We start from the raw sequence: 25,778 nt of genomic DNA on the forward strand, positions 1-25,778 counted from the left end.
GCCGTCTCCAATATTTCGAGGGCGTGCGCCTCGACCAGTTGCGGGTACTGTCGCAGCTCCGCGAGGCATCTCTGCAGCGCGACGCACGCGCCGAGCCTCTTCCCCGGGGTCGGATGGGTCTGAAACGCGAACAGCCGGCGGAGGATGGACTTGACGTTGACCGCGGCGCCGCCCCCGCCGCCGCCCGAGGACCCCGACCCGCCGCCCGCGGCCGCCGCCGCCGGCAGGTGCTTCACGCTCCACCTAAGGCACTCGGCGGCGAGCTTCGCGCAGAGCTCCCGCCTCTGCGCGGTGGGCCCCGAGGCTCTCTCGGCGGCGTTATCCGCGTCGGACGTGGGACCACCCGCGAGGCCCTCGGTGATGGCGTCCAGCAACGCGACCGTCTCCGCCGCCTCCCTCGCCTGGTTGCGGGTGAACCACCTCGCGAGCTGATACGCCAGCGACGAAAAAAGCGTCCTGGTGACGGGCTCGGGATCAACCGCGAGTTCGATGACCACCGGGAACAGGCGCCTGTACACGTGGTGAAACTTCGTGGGCTCGCGCGCGTAGTCGCCCCCCCTGGGCGCGGCGGCGCGCGCGTTGTGGCCCACCATCAGCAGAGTCGCGGCATGTAGAAACTCGGCGGCGGCTACTTTCGAGGGCCTGTCCGGGGACGTCAGCGCCAGACTCGCCGCCCTAGGAAGCATCGCGTCGAGCCACACCGTGAGCCTCACCGCGGATCCGTTCGCGCCGCCGCTCACGGTGACATCGAGCGAGACCCTCGCGCGCGGGTCCCAGAGCGCGGCGGAATCGTCGTGTGCGCTTTTACCCTCGCCGTCGTCCACGAGAGCGTGCGCCGCGCCGCCAATTTTACCGAGGAGCCTCGCGACTCTGTTGTCGACGCCGCCGCCCTCGCCGGTCTCGCCCCTCTCCATCTCTTCGTCCGCGGCTTTGGCGCGGCGAGCGGCGATACGCTTGGCGCGGTATAACGCCGCGGCCGTCTCCACCCCATCCGTCGATACCGCGTCGCCGCCAGCCGTGCCCCCGCCGTGGGAGGCGATGACGGACCTGTCCACGTACGGTCTCAGCGCGCCGACGACCAAAGGTAAGAGCGCGTCCATCTCGCGCCTCTCCTCCTCGGTCGCGTGTGCGGCACCGGTCCAGCGCGTTTCTAGCAGGTCCAGCGCGGCGGATGCGAGCGGGGGATGATGCAGACCCACGCGCAACGCGTCCCTCAGCGGCGTCGCCAGCTCACTCGGCGTTAACAAACCCGGCGGAGAGGAGAGTATGAGCTGAAGCGCGGAGGCTCTGAGCTCGTCCGACAGCCTCGGTTGCGCGGCGACCACGTCGAGCAGAAAGGCTCTGCAGGCGGACGCGGTCGAACCCTCCACGGAGGATTCGTTCAGAGCGTCTTGGAACGAAGCGCCGGCTCGATCCGCCGCGCAGAGAGCCGCCCCGGCGATTTTATAAAACCCCGAGAGCAGCGGCCTCGCCGCGGACAGCGCCGAAAGCCGCTCCATCAGCGGCGCGAGCCACCTGACGATGGCATCGTGCGGAACCGAACCCACGACTGCGCAGGTGAGGTCCACGAGGCACAGAAACGTCTGCATGTCGCCCACGTTTGCAGCCGCGACGCCCTCGCCCAGTTCGAGCGCCAGCGCCTGTCTCATCCCGTCCTCCCCGTCGTTGTTTTCCTTTCCCTGCGACGAATCGTTCTCGCTGCCCGGATCCTCGCCCATGCCCTTCGTCGCGCGCACCACGTCAAGGTCGAGGGTTTGGCACAGCTGTAAGACCTCGTCGATGAACGAGTCGTACATGACCACGTGGTGGGGCTCGGCTCCGGACCCCCCCGCCGCCCCGCTCGCGATCCTGTCAAGGCTCGGGCTGAACACGCTCGCGGCTCTGCCCTCCGTGTTTGGCGTGTCGCCGGCGTCGGTGTTGACGGACACCGAGCGCTGGCGTCGATTGGCCGCGGCGTCCTTGCCGGGCGTGGTCCCTCGGCTCCGCCGCCTGGTCTTGGCCTCAGCCTTCTCCAAACTCGGCGCGTTGGGCACGGCGAGCGCGTCTCCTCCGAACAAATGCGTCCACGGGCTCACGTAACACGGCCAGAGGGGCTCGGGTGGCGCCCTGAAAAGAGCCGAGTCTATGGGATCGGGCGGGGCGACGCGGAGGGTGAGCGCCACCAGCGACCTGGTGACCCTCGACGCGAATCCGCGAAGTAACGTCGCCCCGCCTCGCCTGTGGAGCTCGGCGAAGAACTCGTCCGTCGCGGCCAAGAGCTGCAGCTGCATCCTGTCTCCCGCGGTGTGGTAGTGCCGCCAGAGGAACTTGACGATGTCCACCAGGAGGTCCAGCGCCGATTCCTCCACGGGCGTCCCGGGAGGCTGAAGCGAGATGATGTCGGTGTAGGTGCTCAGCATCACGCACTGTCGTTCCACAGCCTCGAACCTGCGGTCGAAGTCGTTCCCGCCGTCGACGAAATCGTGCACCATCATCAGCTTTGTGAGCTTTCCCATGAGGAGGTCGAGGTCGGACGCCGCCTGGCTCCCTATGGCCCACGCGGCTCTCACGAGTTTCCCGAGCGCCCTCACAGCCGCGGTTTTCTCCTTGTTCCTCGCCTTTGGGGAGTCTAAGAGCTCATAGACCTCCTCGCTCAAGCTCGAGAGCACAGCCTCGCGCTCGAACGCGGGCGCCGAGGAGTCGTCCCCGAGAGCGTCGGAGAGCGCCCTCAGGAACTCGTCCAGAGCAGGCACCGCGAGGGTCCGAATAGCCTTGTTGCTCGCGCACCTGCACCTGACCAACGCCTGGAAACACTCCGACGCGCGGGTCATGAACCCCGGAGGCGGCGCCAGCACGTCCGCGTGCCTCGCCACCAGCCTGAGCGCCGCCTGCGTCTTGTCCGTGCGCTGGCCGGAGGATGGAACGGCGAGGGATTGGATCGTCGCGTCGCACACGTTTTTTATCGTCTCGGGTTTGAGTTCCTCGCCGGCGTCATCCGCGCTGGCGAGCGCCGATGATATCCCGTCTAAACCCTCAGCTACGAGCAGGGTGGCGCCGTCCTTCTCGTTGAGCGTGGCGAGGCCCGCCGCGAGCAGCCACCTCGCCGTCGGCGCGGGTTTTAAATCCGCTTTCTTCGCGGTTGAAGCCGCTTCCTCGGCGGTGACTTCCTCGGTGAGCGGGCCCGGCCGCGGCGTGTTGTCGTGTAAGGCTGCGATGGCCTGCAGGATGTTGGCCTTCACCCTCGCGCTGTTGAGCCTGTCCCTCTCGTAGTCCTCCCTGAGTTCCCTCGCGATCGCGCGCGTCTCCGTGTCGGTCATGCGGGGCAAGCCGAGTCGAAAGAGCTCAGCCATCGGGAGCAGCGCCGCGGCTTTGACGCTCCTCTGCGATCCGCGCTCGGACCTGAACGTCCTCTCGCACGCCTGCTTCACGTCCCGCGCGTACGGCTCCGCGCCGTCCCTCCCTATCCTCGCGATGTACGCGGAGACGCATTCGAGCAGCCTGGTGCGCCCCATGTTGACGTCACCGCTCGGTTTGTGCACCTCCGCGCGCACCAGCTCGAGGTGATGCAGCGCGCCCGGGGGATCGATGGCGAGTAGCACGGCGGACGCCGCCGGGAGCTCATCGCGCGCGAGGTGGTCCAACACGTCCTTGACCTCCTCTACGATCGTGGAGGGCTTATCGTGGACGTTCGCAGCCCCGGTGGCGACCGCGGTGAGCCTCTCGAGGAGGTCCCTGAGCGAGTCCTCGGCCATCTCGTCGCTCTAGATTTTGTGGGCACCCCTGCTCAGATCTCCTCCATCCGGGCGCCCAGGCTTTGCCACCGCCCGTGGCTCCGAGGAACGGACGCTACGCCGCGCCCACTGCTTGAAACCCTCGCCCACCCGCGCGTGGCCCGTGGTGGCCAGATACTCCTCGGGACCGGCGAGCGGCGGGGTGTGTTCAGCTCCGAGGTGTAACAACAACGATTTTCCCTCCACAGCTGTCAGGGCAGCTCCTGGCGGGTGTTTGAACCCAACCCAGCCGAAACCTAAAATCGGGGGGTTGCGGACATTGCGAGCGGCGACGCGACCGGGGAGACCTCAGGACTGGTTTGCCGATCCGCACGGAAGCGAGAAACACTCGGGCGATATGTTCACGCGGGTGGCGGCTCGGGCGCTGGCGGGGACCCTGCTCGGCTCGGGCGCTCGCGTCGCGCAGCTTTCGAGAGGAACGTCGATGGGCGGCGAAACGGCGCCCGCCACCGCGGCCGCGATCGCTCGTCGATCCCTTCAGCGCCGAGGGTTATCGACAGAATCCGCGTCCAAGGCCGGCGCGGAGGAGCAGGGCGTCATGGCCACCGTCGTCGACACCGTATCGACAATGGGAACTGCCGTGGGATGCCTCGTCGGCGCGACCATCGGGGTGTCCTACTACACCCACTCGACGAAGCAGCTGGAGGAGGCGTTGGAGAAGGGCGAGCACGTGCCGGGCGCGCTCAAGGACACCCCGTTGAAGCAGGCCTTGGACTACGCCTTCGGACATCTCCTGGAGTTCCGCCAGTGGGCCGACGGCCTCAGGCACCAGTACCTCGACCCCGTCAGCGACAAGCTCCTCCCCGATCATCCCCCCAACGCGGTGTACATTCCGCACACCCTGGTGCTGGACCTGGACGAGTGCCTCATCAAGAGCGATTGGCGCAGGGAGCGCGGGTGGAGGACGTTCAAACGGCCCGGCGCGGGCGACTTCATCAAGCACATGGCGCAGTTTTACGAGGTCATCGTGTTCAGCGATCAGACCTCGATGTACGTTGACCCCATCTTAGAGCGGCTGGATCCGCAGAGGTTCCTCGCCGGGCGCCTGGCGAGGGAGGCGAATCAGTACGTGGACGGCGAGTACCTTCGCGACCTGACGAAGCTCAACAGGGACGTGGGGATGGTCCTCTACATAACCGCCAGGCCGAAGACGTCGATGCAGCAGGAGAACGTGGTGCAGATCAGTCCTTACATCGTCGACAGCGAGGGGCGCACGGCGGGCGGCGACGGGCCGGACACGACGCTGCTGGACCTGATGCCGTTTCTCGAGAGCATCGTGAGGCTGAACGTGAAGGACGTGAGGGAGGTGCTCGCGTCTTACAAGCAGGAGCAGGAGGCGACGGGAAAGAGCGTGCCGGAGATATTCAGGTCCAGGCAGTACAGGTTTCAGAAGCAGCAGAGGCAGAAGACGGTGACCAAGCCGGCGTTTTCGAGGGGGTGGTAATCGTAGACTAACTGTAGTGGATTTTGAAATCACGAATTAGATTTCCTCACACATGCGGCTAGTTAGACCAGGTCGCGAGTAATGCATTGGGACTCTAACCACGTGCCGTGTGGTGTTTTCCCAAACGGAAGTGGATCAAAGTCCGACGCGAGGAGCGATCTCAGCCGCTCCCGCGGAACCACGACGACGGTTTGAAGCCGATGGGGTACGTCATCGGCGCCATTACACCAGCCGTCGAACGGGTCTCGACGCGCCGGCGATAATACCCAGATCTCCTGGAGTTCAGGAGACGTCGTCGATACTCGCGTGTCGTTCGACCGGACCGTCTTTTCGGCCCGACGCTCGCTGACTGCGGAGGTCTCGAGCGCTAAGCCCACGCCACTGCGAACGCAGTAGCCGGGTTTTTCAATCCAGCGGGAGGACGCCGACTCTCATCCGCGCCGGCGATCTCGCACGATGGCGCCGTCGATCGCCGGTTACACCTGGCACGACGCCTACAACTTCGCCATTGTGAACCCCGGGCAGGCGTCCGGGGCGATTCTCCTGGCATGGCCCCTCTTCATCGCCTTCGCGGCGGTGTGCGTGGTGCTCTCTCCGCTCGTGTTTCCCGGCGCGATGTTGGTGGCCTACGTCCTCAACAAGCGCGGAGCCCAGCCGGTGGAGAAGCCCAGGCCCAAGGCTGTCGCCGCGGGCCAGGGCGCCTCCTACGCGGAGATGTACCCCGAGGTCCAGCCCAAGGCTAACCTTCGTGAGTTTTCCTCCCCGATATCGCGTTCCCACCCCCGTCGTCGCCCGGCGGCGTCTCGATCCCCGACGGCCGCCCCCAGCCACAGTTTCGCTCAATCCGATCGATTTTGTACGCCGCGACCTGCTGACCCAAACCACCTCCTCGCGTCTCCCTCGAACAGCCCCCGTGCCCAAGTACGCCAAGTGGGTCGACCCCGTCAAGCCCACCGCCGCCTTCGACCAGATCAACAAGATCATGAAGGAGCGCATCATGGTGATTGACGGCGCCATGGGCACCGCCGTGCAGAAGTACAAGCTCAGCGAGGATGACTTCCGCGGCGAGAGGTACAAGAACCACACGCACGACCTCAAGGGCAACAACGACGTGCTCGTGATCACGCGCCCCGACGTGATCGAGGAGATCCACACCGCGTACCTCGCGGCGGGCGCGGACATCATCGAGACGAACACCTTCAACTCTACCATGATCTCGCAGGCTGACTACGAGCTCGACAAGAAGGAGGAGGTGTACCTGCTCAACAAGACCGCCGCCCAGCTCGCGAAGAAGTGCTGCGTGGAGTTCACGAAGAAGAACCCCGCCAAGCCCCGCTTCGCGGCGGGTGCGGTCGGCCCCACCAACAAGACCCTGTCGGTGTCTCCCTCTGTGGAGAACCCTGCGTTCCGCGGTTGCACCTACGACGAGATCGTGGAGGCGTACTACGAGCAGGTTGAGGCTCTGATTGACGGTGGCGTCGACGTGCTGCTCGTGGAGACCATCTTCGACACCCTCAACGCGAAGGCTGCGATGTTTGCCATCGACATGTACTTCGAGAAGTGGGGCCAGAAGATCCCTGTGTTTGTGTCCGGCACCATTGTCGACAACTCCGGCCGCACCCTGTCCGGCCAGACCAACGAGGCGTTCTGGAACTCCATGAGCCACTCCAAGCCCATCGCGATCGGTCTGAACTGCGCGCTCGGTGCCAAGGACATGGTCCCGTACATCGAGAACCTGTCCCGTGTCGCTGACTGCTGGGTGTTCTGCTACCCCAACGCCGGTCTGCCCAATGCCATGGGTGGCTACGACCAGAAGGGTGCTGAGATGGCTGAGGACTGCCGTGTCTTCCCCGAGAAGGGACTTATCAATGCTATCGGTGGCTGCTGCGGCACCACCGACGAGCACATCAAGTGCCTGGCGGACATGGTGGCGACTTACAAGCCCCGCGAGAGGCACGATGTCCCTGACATCATGCGCCTCTCAGGCCTCGAGCCCTTCAACTATGCACCGAACGAGAAGGACTACCGCAAGACGTTCATCAACCTTGGTGAGCGCTGCAACGTGGCTGGCTCCACTATCTTCAAGAAGGCCATCGTCGACGGCAACTACGAGAAGGCGCTGGCGATCGCCCTCAAGCAAGTGGAGAACGGCGCCCACGTCATTGATGTCAACATGGATGACGGCCTCATCGACGGTGAGTCCGCTATGACCAAGTTTGTCAACTTGATGGTGTCCGAGCCCGATGTTGCCAAGGTGCCCTTCATGATTGACTCATCCAAGTTCCACGTCGTGGAGGCTGGCCTGAAGTGCAGCCAGGGCAAGTGCATCATGAACTCGATCTCCCTCAAGGGTGGCGAGGAGGAGTTCCTCAACCAGGCGAAGATTGTCAAGCGCCACGGCGCCGCGGTTGTGGTGATGGCCTTCGACGAGGAGGGCCAGGCCGCAACCGAGGCCGAGAAGGTGCGCATCTGCTGCCGTGCGTACAAGCTTCTGGTGGAGAAGGTGGGCTTCAACCCCCAGGACATCATCTTCGATCCCAACATTCTCACCATTGGCACTGGCATGGAGGAGCACAACAACTACGGTGTCGACTTCATCAACGCCACCCGCGAGATCAAGCGGCTGTGCCCTGGATGCAAGATCTCTGGCGGCGTGTCGAACCTCGCGTTCTCCTTCCGCGGCAACGAGCCCGTGCGCCGCGCGTTCCACTCGGCGTTCCTGTACCACGCCTGCAAGGCTGGCATGGACATGGGCATCGTGAACGCGGCTCAGGTCGAGGAGGACGTCTACGAGAAGATTGACAAGGAGCTCCTTGAGTACGTTGAGGACGTCCTCCTGAACCGGTGCACCAACGCTACCGAGCGCATGCTCGAGTTCGCCGCCACCCTTGATCCCAAGTCCAAGCCCACCGCGCTCCGGAAGAAGGGTGCCGAGGGTGGCGCCGGCGCTGCCAAGAAGGATGACGCCAAGGCGTGGCGCAACCAGACCGTCGGCAAGCGCCTCGAGCACGCGCTCGTCAAGGGCATCGACGAGTTCTGCATCGCCGACACCGAGGAGTGCCGCACCAATGGCGACTACAAGACCCCGCTGGAGATCATCGAGGGTCCCCTCATGGACGGCATGAACGTCGTCGGCGACCTCTTCGGCGCCGGTAAGATGTTCCTGCCCCAGGTCATCAAGTCGGCCCGCGTGATGAAGAAGTCCGTGGGCCACCTGATTCCCTTCATGGAGGAGGAGAAGAGGCTCAACGGCGGCAGCGGCGAGGCGTCCAACGCGGGCGTGTTCCTCATCGCCACGGTCAAGGGTGACGTGCACGACATTGGCAAAAACATTGTCGCCGTCGTGCTTGGCTGCAACAACTTCAAGGTTATCGACATCGGCGTCATGTGCCCCAAGGACAAGATCATCGATGCCCTCAAGGAGCACAACGCGGACATCTGCGGCCTCTCCGGCCTCATCACCCCGTCTCTCGACGAGATGGTGGACATGGCAAAGGCTATGGAGGCTGAGGGCATGAAGATTCCCCTCCTCATCGGCGGCGCCACCACCTCCAAGATGCACACCGCGGTTAAGCTCGCGCCCAACTACTCTGGCGGCGTGGTCCACGTCCTCGACGCTTCCCGCGCCGTTCCCGTGGCTCAGACCCTCATGGACCAGAACAAGCGCGGCGAGTACCTCGACGACATCAACGAGACGTACGCGGAGATGCGCGAGGAGTTTTACGCGGGCCTCGAGGATCGCAAGTACCTCACCCTCGGCCAGGCTCGCGATACCGCGGCGAAGTGCGCAGTGGACTTTAAGTCCAAGGAGCACACCCCGGTGACTCCCCAGTTCACCGGCGTGAAGGCTCTCGTGGACGTGCCCATCGCGGACGTGATCGACTACATCGATTGGAACCCCTTCTTTCAGGTTTGGCAGCTCCGCGGGCGCTACCCCAACCGCGGCTACCCCAAGATTTTCAACGACGAAACCGTGGGCGCCGAGGCGAAGAAGCTCTACGAGGAGGCGCAGCGCATGCTCAAGTCCATCATGGACAACAAGCGGCTGAAGCTCAACGGCATCATCGGCTTCTACCCCGCCAACTCCGTCGGCGACGACATCGAGGTGTACGCGGACGAGTCCAGGACGACAAAGACGCACACTTTCCACACCCTCCGCCAGCAGGCTGAGAAGGACGTGGACGAGCCCTACATGGCGCTCTCCGACTTTATCGCTCCCAAGGACAGCGGCGTGAAGGATTACCTCGGCATGTTCGTCGCCACCGCGGGTATCGGCCTCCACGAGCTCACCGCCGAGTTCAAGGCTGCCAACGACGACTACTCCTACATCATGGCGGAGGCGCTGGCGGATCGCCTTGCCGAGGCTTTCGCCGAGCTCATGCACGAGAAGGTGAGGAAGGAGCACTGGGGATACGCCAAGGATGAGAAATTCAACTGCGAGGACCTGCTCAAGGTCAAGTACCAGGGCATCCGCCCCGCGCCGGGTTACCCGTCCCAGCCCGATCACACCGAGAAGGCTACGATGTGGGATCTCATGAAGGTGCAGGAGGAGATTGGGGTGGAGCTCACCGAATCGTTTGCAATGCTTCCCTCCGCCTCCGTCTCTGGCCTCTACTTTGCGGGCAAGTGCTCCCAGTACTTCAACGTCGGCAAGATCACCGCGGATCAGGTCAAGGAGTACGCGGACCGCAAGGGCCAGGACTTCAAGACGGCGGAGAAGTGGCTCTCGCCCATCCTCAGCTACGAGCCGTAAGAAATTTTCTTGAGCGTAACACATCGAGCGATATTTTTATTTCCACATCGCTGGCGGCCCCGAACTTCGGGGGGACGCTTTGGCGCAGCAGCTGCGAAATAACGCGGGTGAAACTGCTGCGAGCGTATTACTCACGCATCATTCTTTTTGTCAATATCATTTTTAATGTCCATTTTCAACACGCTAACGCAGTCTCCATCACCTGAAAGCGCGCCGCCCCTGCTTCGTGTCGAGCCAATCCGAAAGCCTCGCACCGCCCACGATTTTTAGGTTACCCTCCGCATCCGTCGTCTTGCGAATCTCGTGGGATTCCCTCGTCCCGTCCCGGTACACGTGCGCGTAGAAGCAGCTGCTCCCGAACGGGCAGTGACCGTCCCCGTAGTCGAAGTTTCTGCACGGAATCCGATCCATTCTCGCTCGATATTCTCCGATGATTGCATCCTTTTCCTCCGCGTTTCTTGGCCAGTGCGTGGATGGGATGGTGAAATGCGACTGCGTTCGGCACAGCGGACACTTCCTCGCCTGTTCCAGCGCCCCGGAGGTTTGCTCTGCGGCGTCCCTCACGACGCCCCCGTCGCGCCAGTCGCGTATGCACCCGAGGCAAAAAGGGTGGTCGCAGCCGGAAAGGAGACCGAATCTCCTCTCCCCAATCCTGGGCTTCTCGTGGACAATCTCGAGGCAAATCCCGCACTCGACCTTAGCCGACGCCGCCGTGCGCTCGTCTTCGATCCGAAGCCTCTCGGCCTCTTCCTGGGACACGGGAGGCGGCGCGAAAGCGTCGGGCGCAGCCGTGTCCTGACTGAGTGTCCCGTCGCTAGCCTGCGCCGCACGTGGGGAAAAGGTGTGAGACTTCACTCTCATAGAAGGGTTTCATGGATTACAAATGTGTGGTGTACACTTCTAGCTAGGGGGCACGAACGGGTGGTTCTCGCTCGCGTCTTATTGCCCCAGCCAGACGTCACGGAGGCCCCCGAAAGGAACTCGTCCAGTCGACGGCCTCTTTGACGTTGAAGTTTCGGGTGGAGAAAAATAATGGTTTTTGAAACGAATCGTGTCAAGTGGTACAACAGCCGCGGACGAGTGTCGTTTGGGTTAGGCGCGAGACGGCGCTCATCTGACCTGTCCGCCGTATGCTCCTCCCTGCTGCGCGTGCAGATAAGAATCAACCTCTCCGCCGAATCCGACCCAGTTGCCTGCGCAATTGATGGTTAGGGATAAAAAGGGAAGGTGTCAGCGTCTTGTGCAAAAAAGCCCGGCGGATCAGGGCTCGAGGTGGGGTTGGGGATGCACGGGGCGCGTTAACTCACCGGCGTCGTCGTAGTAACCCCACTCGTCGCCGCCGCCGTCCTGTTCCTCGCGGTGAGGCCCGGTGTCCGCGCCCAGGCCGTCGAGAAAGTCGTCCTCGCTCGGCAGCTGGCTCTTGAGAAACTCGACCTCCTCCTTGCCGGAACCCTCGTTGAAGGACACCCAGTTGCCGTCCTCGTCCTCGTATCCCCAGTCATCCTGCTCGTCGCCGCCGCCCTGTGGAGGGTACGCGCCCCCGGGGGGCGCCGGCTGCCACGCGGGAGCCTGCGCGGAAGGGTGATAGGGCCTGGCCCCTCCGACGCTCATGCCTCCCATCATGGCGTTCAGGGGGACGAACTCTCGCGCGCCCGCGCTGATGTTGCCTCCCACGTTGGGGCGGGGCACGGTCATGGGCGGCGCCGGTCGGTTCAGGCCCGCGGGTGGGCCCTGGATTCCCGCGGGTCGCACGTGATCGTACCTGCACTTATCCCCGTACGAGCAGTTGCCCGCGAGGTAGTAGGTGCACACCGTCGACTTGGGCGCTTGAATGTCGTGGCTGAACCGGCACGCGGCGCCCTTGTTGCACGCCCCGTGCATGTAGTACTTGCAGATCTCACGGCTCATCTTCGTACCCTCTCTCCTCGCTCAAACCCCCCGCGTTTCGAATCTCGCGTCGTCGCGTCGTCGCGTCGTCGCGCCGTCGCGTAGTGGCCGCGGCCCCGGATCTGGAGATAAAATAAAGCAAGGTCGGAGGACGCGGAACACAGACAACGGCCACAAATTCTCTCGGCATCATGGACCGACGACCGCCCGGCCCGGTGTTCCGGGCCGGGGGTGCCATCGTCCCCGACGCCGCGGGGACCGGATACGCAACGTCCGCGTCCGTCGATGGGGCCGGGGTCGGGGGCGGGGGTTCCGGGGGTTCCGGGGACGGAGCCGAGGGGCGGCGCGGCGTGTCGGTCCAGCCTCGACGGCGAGCTGGTACTAACAAAGTCCCCAACCTCGTCCCTCGTAGCGCCCGGGGCAAGCCCACCAGGGCGGCGCCGAAGATCGGCGCCGATAACGTCGGGTTCCGCATGCTCAAGAAAGCCGGATGGACCGAGGGCACCGGCCTGGGAAAGGACCGAGAGGGCCCCGTCGAGCCCCTCGGGGCGTGGGCCAAGGCTGACCGCAAGGGCGTTGGACACGAAGCCGGCGCGGGGCACGTGGTGGGCGATCCCGACGCCAAGGGGGGGAAACCCAAGGCAAAGGCCGAGGACGCGATCGACGTTGACGTTGGACCGGTCATGTCCAAGGAGCAGATGGCGGCGCACGTCGCCAAGGAGCGGAGGGACAAGGGGATAGCGGCGTACATTGGGCGGTTGTTCAAGGAGGAGGAGCCGACGGCGGATATGAACCCGCTGCTCCGAAACAAACGGAAGAGACGCGGGCGAGACGCGGGCGACGACGGAGGCATGTCCGCGAACAACCCGCTGCGAGGCTTGTTCTGAGAGGCTCGAAACCGTTAAAAACTCTTAGCCGTAGCGTATAGCACACGTAGTAGACATAGAACCAAAGTATCATAACGTCGACACGATTTTGTCCCTTAAAGTTGACACCCCTCTCCTCGCGCGCGTCGCCGTCAGCCCTCGTCCACGCTGAGGTCCACGGACCCGGTCGGCGGCACGACACTCTCCCCCGGATCCCTCTCGTACGTCATCATTCGCGGCAGCAGGCCCGTGTCCATCAGAATCTCCAGCATCCCCGACCGCAACAAGCCGCAGACGACGTCCTCCTTCCCAGCCGCCAGCAGCGCCTCGAGGACGCCGTTGGTGAGCACGCCTTTCACCACCCCGCTCCGGAACATCTCCTTGGTCATCTCCGGACGATCGAGAAGCGCGTCCATGAGCTCGAGGTCGAGCAGCCGGGTGATGAGCCTCCGCTCGGCGAGCACCCTCAACAGCTCGGCTTTCTCCAACAGCACCGCGCCCACCCCGGACTCCACCAGCTTCACCATGAGCTTACCCCCGTCCGCCACCCACCGCCTGTCCGTCAGACCCGCCGCGACCAGGGCGGACACCACGGACACGTCGAGGAGCACCTCCCCGGACGACCCCACGCGCGTGATCCCGGCGAGGTCCGCGGCGCGCGCCAGCTCCGCTCCCTTGGCAGCCACCGCGGCGACGTCCGTAAGGACCATCGGGCCGATCGATTCGATCACAGCCTGCGACGCGTTCAGACCCGCTATGACCTCCGGGGCGTACTGCCTCAGGTTCGCATCCACCGTGTCCATCACCGCGGGGGGAACGAACCCGCGAAGCGCCGCGAACGGGTCCCTGTTCTCCGCCGGTTTCCGCCTCGGCTTAGTAGCCGTCATCGTCTTCAAAATCTTCGTCCCCGGGTAGTACGTACGTTCGCTCTTCGCGTCGCCGTAGCTCGTGCCCTCGTCGAACGACCGTCCCGCGGCGCGAGCCTCCGCCCTGCGCACGTCCACCCCAGCCTCGATCGCCGCCCGCCCCGGCTCCAGGAGCTTCGACATGCACCCCGCGAGCGACGACACCGGCTCCCTGGAATCCACCGGCGCATCTTCGGTTCCCAGAGCCAACGCTGCGAGTCGAAGGAGCCTCCTGTTGGGCGCGACGTCCCTGCCCTCGAACGACTCGTGAGGGGCGATGTCGAAGGATAGGTCGTAGAGCTTCAGGGACTGTATGACGATGGCGCCCGGCGCGTGGACGTAGAGGTCGAAGGCGTCGCGTATGCCGTCGAAGTACGTGTCCACGCAACGCACGCCGCGGCATCGCACCGAATCGATGTAAATCTCCGGCGCGGGTGTGCCCTCCGTGGCGGTCTGCCACTCCCCCATGACGTCCAGCAGGGGTTGGAGCTTGGCTCGCACCAGAAGCTTATCCACGGTGAGGTTTTCGCCGATCGCCAGGCCCTCGATCACGACGCCGTCGGGGTAGAGCCTCAACGTGGCCACCGACACTCGCCGTCTCGTTATGTCCGTGAGGGTGTTCTCGATGAGCCCGCGGACGAAGGAGGGAGACGCCCTGGCTCCTGTCGTGTCCCTGACGAGCCGAAGGAGCGCGTTGACGTTGCTCTCGAACGCGTTGAACAGCTTATCGCCGCGGGTGTCGCTGTCGACCTCGCGGCGACGAGTCCGGGGCCTCGACGCTCCTTCCCCCACGGGGGTCCGAGTGCCGTTGTTCGTGCGACGACGTGGCCCGCCTGGTGGACGAACGAGGGCGCGCCGCGCGGAGGTGGACGCGACGCCGGCGACCCTCGCGCGCCACGCGAGTCGCTCGTGCGATACTCCCGACGATGCGGACGCCCCGACCGCGCTCATCGACCCCGCCACGTCGCCGCCCGCGCGCTTCCGCGACTGGAGACGCTCCAATGCATGCCACGTGGCGACGAGTTCCCGTTCGCGCTGTCGAGTTTTCGGGGGGAACATCGAGGTGCCGAGCTGTGGCCGAGCCGTGGCCGTAGGGTCGGGCACCTCCCCCGCCGCGCACGAATCCTCCGCCGCGCGCCTCGCGCCCCGAGCGGACCGTCCGCGGGCAGCGGCGATGGAGTGCAGGCAGCTACACAACTCCGCGCAGGAGGATGCCAAGGCGCTCCGCAGCCTCGAGCTCGGCGCGGCTTCCGAAGCCGACGCATCGCGGCTCATCCTCTCGCTCGCGTCCCACATCAGGCGACTGCAGACCGCGGCGACGTCCCTGCCGGACGCGCAGCGGAGCATGTGGGACCAGCGCACGGGTTGGGCGCACCAGGAGCTGACGCAGCTCACCTCGGAGCGCCTGCGGGACCCGGCGTCCGGCGCGCCGGATCCCGACGCGGTCGTCAGGTTAGTGTACGCCTGCGCCGACGCGGTGGGAGCGGTGGACGCGGGCAAAGCGAGCGCGGAGGCGGCGTTGGCGAGGGAGACCACCGCGCGGGTCGCCGCGGAGGCGCGCGCGGCGTCGCTGGAGGAATCCGCGCGCGGGTCCGAGGCGGCGGCAGAGACGGCAGCCGCCGCGACGCGCGAGCTCCTGGAACTACGCACCAAAGCCGTGGTCCAACAGCAGGAGACCCAACGGAGGGCCCAGGACCTCCGCGACCTGCAGCAGCGGCTGCAGGCGGTGACGAGGGAGCGGGATGAGATGGCGGCGCACGTCTCGCGAGGGACCGGGGCAGGCGCCGGGGCGGGCGGCGGCGGCGGGAATCGAACCCGCGACACAGCTGTGGACGATGATGCGTCACCGGGTGAAACGTTTGGCGCTGATAGGCTCGCGGCGTTGACGGCTGAGCGCGATAAGCTCCTGGAGGCTAACCACGTCCTCAGCGTCAACCTCCGTCAGCACGGAGAGGTGGTCGAGAAGCTCATAGGGCTGAACAGCGAGCTGATGGACAGGGCGAACGAGGAACGCGCGGCGAGGGACCCGGAGGTGTTGGCGAAGCAGAAAGAGCTGGAGGAGGCGCGCGAGGCGAGGATAGGGCTGGAAGCCGAGGCGGTCGTCGTGGTTGACGACGAGGACGACGAGGATATTGAGCCGGAGTACGACGCTGACGGTAACTGGATAGGCGAGCCCGGGGGGATGTTGGGCAAGATTGGGTCATTCATGGCGGGCAGCGGCGGCGGCGGCGGCGGCGCGACCGACGGGGAGGCTGGCGACGCCGAGCCGCCGACGAAAGAAGCCGCGGCGCTCCCGGTGTGACCCGAATGAGACGTGCTGTGATGTTTCATCCGCTGTTACGATATCCCGTCTCATTCTCCGTTCTCGCTCTCGTTTCTCTACGCCGGCGTCTGCCCCAAACTGGGCGTCCCGTCGACGTCGAGGAGGTGACCGAAGAGCATCGACTTGACGTCCATTTTTTTCCTCGCAAACGCCACCGAGAGGTCCAAACCGCCGCTCTTCACCGCGTCCTTGGCGGCCCGGACCCCGCGTCGCAGCCTCCCGTCCCCGTCCCTGTCCCCGGCTCTCTTGCGCTTCTTCGCCCCTCCTTTCTTTCCCCCCGACTTGGACGCCTTCGCCTTCGAGTGATCCCTCCTCCGTTTCTTTTTCGTTTCGTCCTCGGGCTTCGCGCCGCTCGACACCACCCTCCACGCGACGCCGCCCTTGACGATCTTGTTCTTCTTCGTCTTGGGGTGAATCTTCGGAAGCGGGCCGCCGTTCTCCTCCTCCAGCTTCCGAAGCGCCGCGTCCGCAGCCTCCTTGGCGGCCTCTAAGGATGGGTAGTTGCACCGCTGCTTCGCCGGGTCGTCGCAGTCTCGGTGAACGGTTCGAGCCTCCCGGTCGTAGTGATACGCCGCCTCCTCCTCGGTCCAGTACGTCCCGAGCGTCGTCGTCCTACCCCCGAGGGAGAAGACCGCCATGAACTTCGGGCGCGTCGCGCCGGGGAGTAGCCTGCGCTGCACCCCCTTCATCACGTTGAACGCCTTCAGCGGGGTCCTGCACACGAAGCAGTTTTTGTTCTTCACGGGACACTCCTGCCCGCATTCCGCGCACGTCGTGCGCTTTCCCGGGCGTCTGTTCAGCTGCTCCCGCGCGACGTCCGTTGCGAGGGGCGGATCGCGGTTGGGCGCGTCGGGGAAGTTGTAGCACGCGTCGTCTCCGAAGACCACGTGCGCTGCGGCGTCGTACATCTGTGCCGCGAGCTCGGCGGTGGGAAAGGTTCCCAGCATCCACTGCCTGTCGAGGCACGTGACGAAGATGGACGCGCTCCACGCGTTCTCGCTCTTCTTCTGAATCCCGCGGTAGCTTCCCCCTTGCTGACGCGCGGAATCCTGCGGCTTCTGCTTCGGCTTGGAGGGATCGTGGTGCGCGGCAATCTGGTCGCGCAGATCCTCGATCTCCTTCGCGAGGCGGTCGATCCCCGCCTCGGGTCCGGCCTGCGCGCGCCCCGCCACCATCGCGGATCCATCTCCAGCCATCCCGGCAGCCTCGGATGCGACGAGCCCCGGGAACCCTCCGACCGCACGCGCGCTACGGCGACTGCCCGCCAGATCCTCCTGGGCGGGAAATTTGTCGCTTCCGAAAATCATCGGCCAGGCTTCAGTTGTTAACTTTTAGTCCTGGCCTGCTCGCGGAACAGCACAGACGCAGACGACGCAAACGCACGTTGGAAACAAACGCAAAGCTCAGCTACGTTACTAAGAGTCTCAGCTCCGCTGCGTGGCGAACCTCAGGTGAAGCCTCGCCCAACACGCGAGCGCCAGCGCGGCGAATATCCCGCCGAGCGCCGCGGCGTCCCTCGGAACGTTCCTCGGGTCGAGCGCGAAGGTGTTCAGGTAGGTCTGACCCCCGACTAGCATCTGGACCCTGGCGCCCTCGAAGTCGTTCACGTCGAAGAGGAACGTCTGGCCGTCCATCTCCGACGCGAGCATCGCGCCCCACGCGTATCGATACACGCTGAGCCACTGGATCCACCGCAGGTAGGGCGCGACGTTTTGAATCGACACAAGAAAGCCGCCGAACATGGCGCCCAGCAGCTGGAGGCTGGTCGCGATGAGGTTGGCCACGGCGGGGACGTCGAAGCACAGGGACACGAGCGACGACATCGCCGCGGTGCACACCACGAACAGCTCGAGCACCCCGAGAAACGTGAAAAACGCCGAAGCCTCCGCTTTGAGACCCATGAGGAAGTAGAAGACGAGGGCGTACGCGGCGGCGGCGGGCGCTCGAAGGCACGCCACGTCCGTCACCAACGCGCTCAACACGTAGGACCCCGCGCCGTGGTATCCGGACTGGATCTCCCTCGCGCGCGTCGCCGACTCCGCCGCGAGCCTATCCGCGGCTGACGTGGACCCCAGTCCGAAAAAGACGAGGGTGAAAAAGATGCCGCCGGCGCGGTTTTGAAACCCGGCGAGGGACTTTGGGGAGTCGAGGTAGAGCCATCCGAGCACCACGGCCGTCATCGACGCCACCAAGAGGTGCGCGACGAGGAGAGACGGATCCCTGGCGATCGTCCGTCCCGCGCGCCCGAGCAGCACCCGCGTCTCGGTGATCCACGACCGGTGCCGGAGGGTTTTAGCGGTGGCGGGCTCGGGTCGGTCGGAGGACGGCGGCGTCGGCAAGGATGGCGCCGACGCGGAGGCCGACGGGACCTTGGCGTAGCTCGGGGTGGACATGGACGAAGGCGCGGCGGCGGCGGCGGCGGCGGCGGCGAGGGTGGCGCGCCGAGCGGGGCAAGCGGCCACCTCGAGCATCCACTCGGACACGTCCACCCGGTGGGAGGAGGAGGAGGATGGGGACGAGGATGACGGGGGCGGGATCGACAGCCCCGCGGCGAGAGCGCGCGAGGATCCCGCGGGCGCCCCCGCGGGATCGATCTTCTCGAGCCCCCCGGACGTGTCGATGTTCTCGAGCCCCCGGGACGTGTCGATGTTCTCGAGCGCCCCGATATCCATTCCCCCGTCGAGGTCCTCCTCCGGGCACGGCAGACCCGCTCGCGTGAAAAACTCATCCGCGTCTCTCGGCGCCCCGGACCACAGCCGCTTCCCCCCGGGGCCCAGCAGGATCACGTTGTCGATGGCCTGAAACGCTCGAGGCGACGGCTGGTGCACCGAGAAGATCACCACGCGCCCGGTGCCCCTGGTCGCGAGGTGGCGCAGGGTCCGGACCATGGACGCGGCGGCGTGGGCGTCCAAACCGGAAGTCGGTTCGTCGAGGACCAAAACGTCCGGGCCGGTGACGAGCTCCATGGCGACGGACACCCGGCGGCGCTCCCCGCCGCTGACGCAACCGGTGCCCCGAAAGACCTTACCCGGGTGGTCCGACGTTGTTTTCCGACATTCTCCAACGTTGTTTGTGTCCGACATGTGTCCGACACTTTCGTCCTCGCGGCGACTGGACCCGGCCGACGACGCGCGTCTGCACATCGCGCCGACGACTGGAGACGTCGCGGCGTATTCCCCCAGGACCTTCGCGGTGTGCCGAGCGGTGGATCGTACGGCGGTGCCCCCACCCCCGGCGTTGCCGTCGTCCGCGCCCACTCGCGAATCCGCCACGGACGCGAGCGAAAGCTCGTGAAGGACGGCGAGCGCCTTGGCATGCTTATCGCTCGTAGACGTGAACCACGGGAGCTGAAGTTCCGCGGAGTACATCACCGTCTCGAACACGGTGAGGTACGGTGGCAGGTGGGTGTCGTGCTGGGGTACGTAGGCGACCTGCCGGGACAGGCGCCTGGACCGCGTCGGAACGTCGTCCAGAGCGACGACGCCGCCCGTCTGGCGCATCCCGCGGACGAGGTCCACTCGGCCGGCGACGACATTGAGGAGGGTGCTCTTGCCGGCGCCGCTGGGGCCGAGCAGACCGAGGAGCTCCCCGCGGCGGCACGTTCCGGAGACGCCGTCGAGAAGCCGTCGAGAAGGGGTCTTACCGCGTCCCCCGGCGCCGGCGACGACGACGACGTCGTCGAATCGGACCTCACCGATCCCGGCGGATACCCTAGCCTCGGCGCCGCCAGCTGTGTCGACGCCGCCAGCCCCGATACCGGCGCCTCCCCCGACCGGAACCGGCCCGAACGCCGCCGCGAGTCTCGCGCGACGCCGCTCGCGACCGACGCAGAACGCGACGAGCCAGATGAGGAAACAGCCGAGGACGACGGGGACGGCGATGGACGCGGCGAACACGTCCGGCGGCGGAGACGCGAGGTTCGGGGAGTGACTTCGGGCTGAAGAGTCGGGCTCGCGAGGAGCGGCGGCGACGAGGCCCGCGAGGACGCACCCCTGCCCCTCGCACTCCACGTCGATTGGAGCCCCGGCTTGGGCGTCGTCGTGCGAGTCGTCGTCGTCGTCGTCGAGGAGGATCGACGCGGTCGGCGCCGCCGCGCCGCCGCCGCTCGGGGTTTCGGGGGGTTTCGCGAAAAAGTCGTCCGATATCTCCCGTATGCACGCCGGGGCGGACTTGCAGCGCCTGCTGACCTCCATCATGCCGCCGATGCTGAGCCCGCCGCGCTGCTGGAGCGCGAGGAGGTTCTGCAGCGCGCACGCCTGGAAAGGCACCGCGTCCGGCCCGGTGATGCGATACCCAGCCTCGGCGAGTCGCAGGGCCATGTCGCACACGCACGCGTCGCAGAGGTTGTCGCCCTGAACCCCGGGGTCGCACGCCTCCCCCAGGCCCGGGTCGAGGCGGAGGTCGTCCACGTCCACGGGGCACGGCGCGGACGGGTCGGTGGAGGAGAGGAAGGTGTCCGGGACGGAGAGAAACTGCGCCGTCGCGCCGCGGGGCACCAGGCACGCCGCCGCAGCGGCGGCGGCGACGACGGCCGCGAGACTTCCGAGGTTCGTCGCCCGGCGCCCCTTTCCTCCCTCGCGACGACCCCTCCTTTCGCGTGCGTCGCCGGCGGCATCGTCGTCGGACCCCGGGCGTATCGGCGGTCGCGCGCGATCGTCCAGGCGCGGCGACATCTTCGCGGCGCGCTCCATCGATGTGCGGCGGGTCGTCCGTCGATGCGCGGCGCGAGTCTTCTCGTGGGTCTCCGCGACGCCGCGACCAAGCCTCGGACGCACGAAAACTCTTCGACGATCCCTAACGAAGGACGAAACTTTTCTGGGACCCGGCAACTGCGCGAGCGCGCGGAAGGAGAGGCGGGGGGGTGGCATGTTCGCGGGCCGGCCGGGCCGGGGGCGCCAGCCGAAGCCGCCCCCGGACCCTCACGCCCGGATCGTCGAGCTCGTGACCCTCGCCTGCGAGTCCGGGGGATCCGCCCCCGATCCCGAGCTGCTCCGCGCGCTGAAGCGCGAGGTCCGCGCCGATGCGGTCGCGTTGCGTCGCGCGCACGATACGCTCATGGACCGATGCCTGCGCCACAGGGAGTGCGGCCCGAGGCTTCACGCGGTGGTCATCGTGGACGAGCTCTTTCGCCGGTCGAGGGACTTCCGCGACGCGCACATGGAACGCCTGGACGCGTTCCTCCGTCGCGCCATCGTCGGACGCGATGATTCGGGCGCCGATCCCGCGGAGGCGATCCCGGGGCCCGTCGAGGACGCCGACCGCCTCGTCTCCCGCGCGTGCAGCGCCCTCCAGGAATGGAACGAACGCTTCGGCGCGCACTACCCGAGGCTGGGCGTGGCGCTCCGATTCGTCGACGACGTCCTCGGCCCCGCCGCGCCCGCTTCCATCGCGGAGAGAGAGTCTAGGGAGGCGCAAAAACGAGACGAAGAGGACCGCGCGCGGCGCCTCGGTCGATGGCGACGTTGCGAACGGGAACGACTGCCGGGGCTGCGCAGGGACGCGGGGGAGTACGCGGTGGCCATCGGGGAGTGCCTCGCGATCCTCCTCGGCGCGAAGCCGGAGTACGCGGATTTCGAAGACGATGAACGCGAACGGGACGCGGCCGACGGAGACAACAAAGACGACGAAGAAAGATGGGAAGACGTCGACGCGGACGAACCCGACGAGCCGCCCGGGGGGCCCCGCGGTGCACAGCTGGCGGGGGACGTTCACGGTGCACAGCTGGCGGGGGACGTTCACGGCGCACAGCTGGCGGGGGACGTTCGCGTCGCCGTCACCGACGATAACCGAGTCGTCGTCGACGAGCTTCGCCGGCTGTGCAGAGCCGCGACGGTTCGCGTCCTACCCGGCCTCGCCGAAGCCCTCGCGCTCGTCGCCGGGATCCATTCGATCCCCGTGGACCGTTCGACCCCCTCCGGGGGTCGTGCGGACCGTTCGGTGAATGACGCGTTGAGCTCAGAGTCGAAGGCGGCGGCGGTGAACGCGTTGGCGAGGTCGAAGAGGACGCTGCGGGCGGCGGTGGACCGGTGCGTCGCGCTGGGAATCGTCGCCGCCGGGGAGGCGGGCGGCGGCGACGACGACGACGGGGTCGAGACCGTGGCGGCGACAGGGGTAAACGGTGATGGCCGGATGGTAGGGAACGGCGCACGGCTGGAGCCGGAAACGTTGACGATTGCTCTGGACGACGCGCCCCCGCTCCCGACGGAGACTTTGACGGACGGCGCAATCCCGGACGGGGACGGCGGGCGGGGGTCCGACGTGGACGCGTTGATCGAGCGAGCCCGTCGGAGGCGCGCGCGGCGCGAGGGTTTGGCGCGACGAAACGCCGCCGCCGGTGATGGTAACGGTAATCGGGACGGCGGCCGGGGGACCGGGCTTCGGGGGACCGGTCGGGCGGTGACTGGTCGAGCCCCGTCCGGCGGCGGTGGGGACGGGAACGCCTCGGCGGCGAACCTCGCGAAGCGGATGCTCGCGTCGGCGATGAGGGAGCACAACGAGAGCGTGATGCGAGAGCTCGGGGACGAGTACACGGAACGGAGGGACGAGGCGTCGGGGCTGGCGGGGACTCGGCGGAGGCTGGAACGGGAGCGGGAGGAGACCGAGGCGACGGAGGCGGAGGAGGCGGCCAAAGAGGCGGCCAAGCGGCGGAGGAGGGAGACGACGACGAAGCAGCGGATCGAGGCCAAGCTCAAGGCGCTGCGGAAAAAGAGGCGCTGAGGCGAAGACCCTCGATGCATCGATGTCAACACTCGCGAGAGTAGATCACTCGAGACGACGGTCTACTCGCCGCCCCTAAAAAGAACTCGAAAAAGTCACCTCCCCGGCGTCACCTCCGCCTCAACCTGCTCGCCACCATCGACGCCGCGTACACCGTCCCGAGTACGGACCCCGCGAGCGTCAGCCCGACGGACCACGCGATCACCCTCCTGCTTCGCTCCCAGTCCCGCGGGTCCGGCACCTCGTTCATCTCCGCGAGAATCGACGCGACGTCACCCGGGGCCCACGGGACGGACAAGAAATCCTCCATCCCAGAGCAGTGCCCGGCGCCCACGACGGCGACGATCTTCCTGCACGGCCGATGATTTCCTCCGTGTGGGTCGCGGTGGGCGATCTGCCTGAGCCCCGCCACCATGTACGCGTCCCTCTCGTGGATCAAAGGCGCGAGGAGGCTCGGAAAGTCCTCGCCCAGCTGCTTGAACGCTTCGGTGAGCGCGTCCGCGTCCTTCAGCTCCTCGATCATTCTCCGCAACTCGTCGCCGTTTGGCACGTTAAAACCCCCCGCGATCATCGCCCACACGAACCGCACGCGCTCCCACACGCTCAGCGCGTGCCACGTGCGACGCAACGTCGTCCCCACGTCCCGGTCCCCGAGGACGACCTCGCATCCGCCCACCTCCGACGCCGCGGCGGCAGCAGCCGCGAACTCCGCACCCGGAGGTACGCCCAGCTCCTTGGCCGCCACGGCCAGCATCCACGCGTGGACGATCCCCCACACCGGCGTACCGCGCCTCCACATCTCCACCATCCGCGACGGACTGGGGGGTTCGTCCGTTGGGACGTCGGTGGGGCGCGGTTGGATGACGCGGCGTCGCGCCTCGCAGAGCTCGAGGAAGACGACGTCGGGGCGGATCGCTCGGACGAGTCGGACGGCGTCGCGCGCGCTGTCCCACGAGACGTGTGCGGTTCCGAGGAGGTGAACCTCGCAGATGCCGACGGGGGTGCCGTGGATGTGGAGGACCCGGTGGTTCGCCAGGCCGTCGAGGTCGTCGACGGGGGGGCGGTCGTCGCGATCATCCTCGGACGAGGTGTCGTGCGCGATGTGACTCACGTCCCGGTCGCTGTCCGAGTCGAGGGGGTGCGAGTCGAGGGTATCGTCCAGCGGGTCCGGGCTCGCGGGGGCATCGAGGTGGCTCAGGTCATCGCCGGAGTCGTACCATTCGTCGCGGGGTTGGGGCGTGCCGGGCGCCGGCGCCTCCATGGTCCGCCCCCTCCTCTCCCCCCCCCCGGTTGGGCGCGAGCGGGAAATGACATCGGACAGGAGCTCCTCCGGACGCCTCCGAGAATTTGGAAATTGTCGCGTGCCGACCACGGGAAGGTCCCAGTAGACGGGGCACGGTCGGGGCCGTCGGCTTGCGTGATGACGATCCCCGTCAACATCATCACCGGGGTCCTCGGAGTGGGGAAGACCACCGCGATCCGCCACCTCATCTCCCAGCGCCCGGCCAACGAGCGGTGGGCCATCGTGGTGAACGAGTTCGGCGCGCTCGGCATCGACGGCGCTATCTTGGACACGGCGGGAGGGCTCTCCAAGGGGGACGGGGGCGGGTCCTCCAAGGGCGACGGCGGGATCATCGTCAGGGAGGTCGCGGGGGGATGCCTCTGCTGCGCGGTCGCCGCGCCGTTCACCGTCGCCGTGACCCAGCTCCTCCGACGCGCCAAGCCCGACCGCCTCATCATCGAACCCTCCGGCATGGGCCACCCCGGGGGCCTGCACGACGCGCTCCAGGACGAACACCTCGGGAAGGTCCTGCGCATCGCCGCGACGATCGCGCTCGTCGACATGACGCAGGTGGCGCGGGGGGGCGCTTTGGTGGAGTCGGAGGCGTTCAGGGATCAGGTCCAGTGCGCCGACGTCGTCGTCGGAGCCAAGGGCGACGTCGCCACCGTCGCCGATCAGTGCCGATTCACCGACTGGGCGCAGACGCTCTACCCGCCCAAGCTCGCGGTCCACGTCATCGCGAGAGGGGAACTGCGCCTGGACGTCTTAAACACCCCGCTGGACACCTCGGGAGGGGGATCGGTGGTGTGCAAACCGACGCGGACGTCGTCGCACGCACAGCTGGCGACGCGGCTGGCGGGGACACGGCTGGCGGCGACGCGGCCGCCGGCGAACGAGTCCGACGGCGCCGACGCCGACGAGTCCAACGGCGCGTCACCGGGATATCCCGTTCGCGTCGTGGGGGGCACCGACGCGTTCGCCACGTTCGGGCTGCTCTTTCACAGGGACGACGTCTTCCTTCGCTCGTCGCTCGCGGCCGCGTTTGGGTCCCTCGCCAAGGCGGCGCCCGCGGTGGTAAGGTTCAAGGGCGTGGTTCGGGTCGGCGCCAAGGAGTGGGTGGCGCCGCGCGTGGACCAGGCGGCGTCCGGGACGGTGCGTTTGGACCCGGTGGCGTGGAGGCGCGACAGCAGGATCGAGGTCATCGTCGACGTCGGGGGGCGAAAGGTCGGTTTCGTCGACGGGGAGGGGACCGACGGGGAGGATCGCGGCGGGGGCGGGGAGGAAGCGACGGGGGAGGCGGGGGAGGAGGATCAGGGAGAAGAGGCGGATCAGGGAGAAGAGGAGGATCAGGGAGAAGAGGCGGCGGGGATCGAGGAGGCGGCGGCGGGGGATGGGGACGGACACCTGGCGGGGATCGAGGAGGAGGACGAGGAGGGATACGGAAGCGACGGTCGGGACGCTTTGGCAGACGCGGGAGTCTCCGCGGACGCCGCGGGGCCCGCCGCGGCGCGACGCGATTGGGACGCGTTCACGGCGGCGATCGTCGCCGCGATCAAGCCCAACGTCCAGTCGCCGAAGAAATCCCCGAACGCGAAGAGAATCCCGGGCCTGGAGGACGCGTGAACGGCTTGCCACGCTCGCGCTGCTGTTAACATCAACCTGCAGTAATAAATGTCGTTGTTCTTCCGAGAAAGATTTTCACACATTATGACCGCGTCGCTCGCCGCCGAGCTCAAGGCTCTCGCCGATCTGAAGGTCGATGGGACGCTGACCCCGGAGCAGTTTGAGCGCGCCAAGGAGGTCGTGCTCTCCGGGGACGCCATCCCGGACG

General features: G+C 66.6%; 10 protein-coding genes across 10 annotated transcripts; 5 read left to right on the top strand and 5 right to left on the bottom strand.

The window, feature by feature from the left end:
- Positions 1–4,107: 4,107 nt before the first annotated feature.
- MICPUN_60225 (mitochondrial protein translocase) lies at positions 4,108–5,214 on the top strand (the record flags this gene model as incomplete). The annotated part of the gene is made up of 1 exon (XM_002503627.1): positions 4,108–5,214. The coding sequence occupies one exon, from the start codon at positions 4,108–4,110 to the stop codon at positions 5,212–5,214; it is 1,107 nt and encodes a 368-aa protein (XP_002503673.1).
- Positions 5,215–5,670: 456 nt separating this feature from the next.
- Positions 5,671–10,158, top strand: MICPUN_105867 (predicted protein; the record flags this gene model as incomplete). The annotated part of the gene is made up of 2 exons (XM_002503628.1): positions 5,671–5,962; positions 6,123–10,158. The coding sequence occupies 2 exons, from the start codon at positions 5,671–5,673 to the stop codon at positions 9,965–9,967; spliced, it is 4,137 nt and encodes a 1,378-aa protein (XP_002503674.1). The 3' UTR covers positions 9,968–10,158.
- Positions 10,159–10,825: 667 nt separating this feature from the next.
- MICPUN_108666 (predicted protein) lies at positions 10,826–11,940 on the bottom strand. The gene is made up of 2 exons (XM_002503977.1): positions 11,275–11,940; positions 10,826–11,160 (listed from the first exon to the last, which is right to left on the bottom strand). Exons 1-2 carry the CDS (start codon positions 11,873–11,875, stop codon positions 11,078–11,080), a joined length of 684 nt encoding a protein of 227 aa, XP_002504023.1. The 5' UTR covers positions 11,876–11,940; the 3' UTR covers positions 10,826–11,077.
- Positions 11,941–12,045: 105 nt separating this feature from the next.
- MICPUN_60228 (predicted protein) lies at positions 12,046–12,741 on the top strand (the record flags this gene model as incomplete). The annotated part of the gene is made up of 1 exon (XM_002503629.1): positions 12,046–12,741. One exon carries the CDS (start codon positions 12,046–12,048, stop codon positions 12,739–12,741), a length of 696 nt encoding a protein of 231 aa, XP_002503675.1.
- A 72-nt stretch (positions 12,742–12,813) lies between these two features.
- On the bottom strand, positions 12,814–14,972 carry MICPUN_51074 (predicted protein; the record flags this gene model as incomplete). The annotated part of the gene is made up of 1 exon (XM_002503978.1): positions 12,814–14,972. The coding sequence occupies one exon, from the start codon at positions 14,970–14,972 to the stop codon at positions 12,873–12,875; it is 2,100 nt and encodes a 699-aa protein (XP_002504024.1). The 3' UTR covers positions 12,814–12,872.
- A 137-nt stretch (positions 14,973–15,109) lies between these two features.
- MICPUN_51075 (rav-like protein) lies at positions 15,110–17,255 on the bottom strand (the record flags this gene model as incomplete). The annotated part of the gene is made up of 1 exon (XM_002503979.1): positions 15,110–17,255. The coding sequence occupies one exon, from the start codon at positions 17,253–17,255 to the stop codon at positions 16,005–16,007; it is 1,251 nt and encodes a 416-aa protein (XP_002504025.1). The 3' UTR covers positions 15,110–16,004.
- A 117-nt stretch (positions 17,256–17,372) lies between these two features.
- MICPUN_60232 (ATP-binding cassette superfamily) lies at positions 17,373–20,621 on the bottom strand (the record flags this gene model as incomplete). Its single annotated transcript, XM_002503980.1, has 1 exon — positions 17,373–20,621. One exon carries the CDS (start codon positions 20,619–20,621, stop codon positions 17,373–17,375), a length of 3,249 nt encoding a protein of 1,082 aa, XP_002504026.1.
- Positions 20,622–20,814: 193 nt separating this feature from the next.
- Positions 20,815–22,665, top strand: MICPUN_60233 (predicted protein; the record flags this gene model as incomplete). The annotated part of the gene is made up of 1 exon (XM_002503630.1): positions 20,815–22,665. The coding sequence occupies one exon, from the start codon at positions 20,815–20,817 to the stop codon at positions 22,663–22,665; it is 1,851 nt and encodes a 616-aa protein (XP_002503676.1).
- A 109-nt stretch (positions 22,666–22,774) lies between these two features.
- On the bottom strand, positions 22,775–23,926 carry MICPUN_60234 (predicted protein; the record flags this gene model as incomplete). Its single annotated transcript, XM_002503981.1, has 1 exon — positions 22,775–23,926. The coding sequence occupies one exon, from the start codon at positions 23,924–23,926 to the stop codon at positions 22,775–22,777; it is 1,152 nt and encodes a 383-aa protein (XP_002504027.1).
- Positions 23,927–24,085: 159 nt separating this feature from the next.
- Positions 24,086–25,570, top strand: MICPUN_60235 (predicted protein; the record flags this gene model as incomplete). Its single annotated transcript, XM_002503631.1, has 1 exon — positions 24,086–25,570. One exon carries the CDS (start codon positions 24,086–24,088, stop codon positions 25,568–25,570), a length of 1,485 nt encoding a protein of 494 aa, XP_002503677.1.
- Between the last annotated feature and the right edge of the window lie 208 nt (positions 25,571–25,778).

This window comes from Micromonas commoda, chromosome 7, assembly GCF_000090985.2.
Source record: "Micromonas commoda chromosome 7, complete sequence".
NCBI classification, from domain to species: domain Eukaryota; kingdom Viridiplantae; phylum Chlorophyta; class Mamiellophyceae; order Mamiellales; family Mamiellaceae; genus Micromonas; species Micromonas commoda.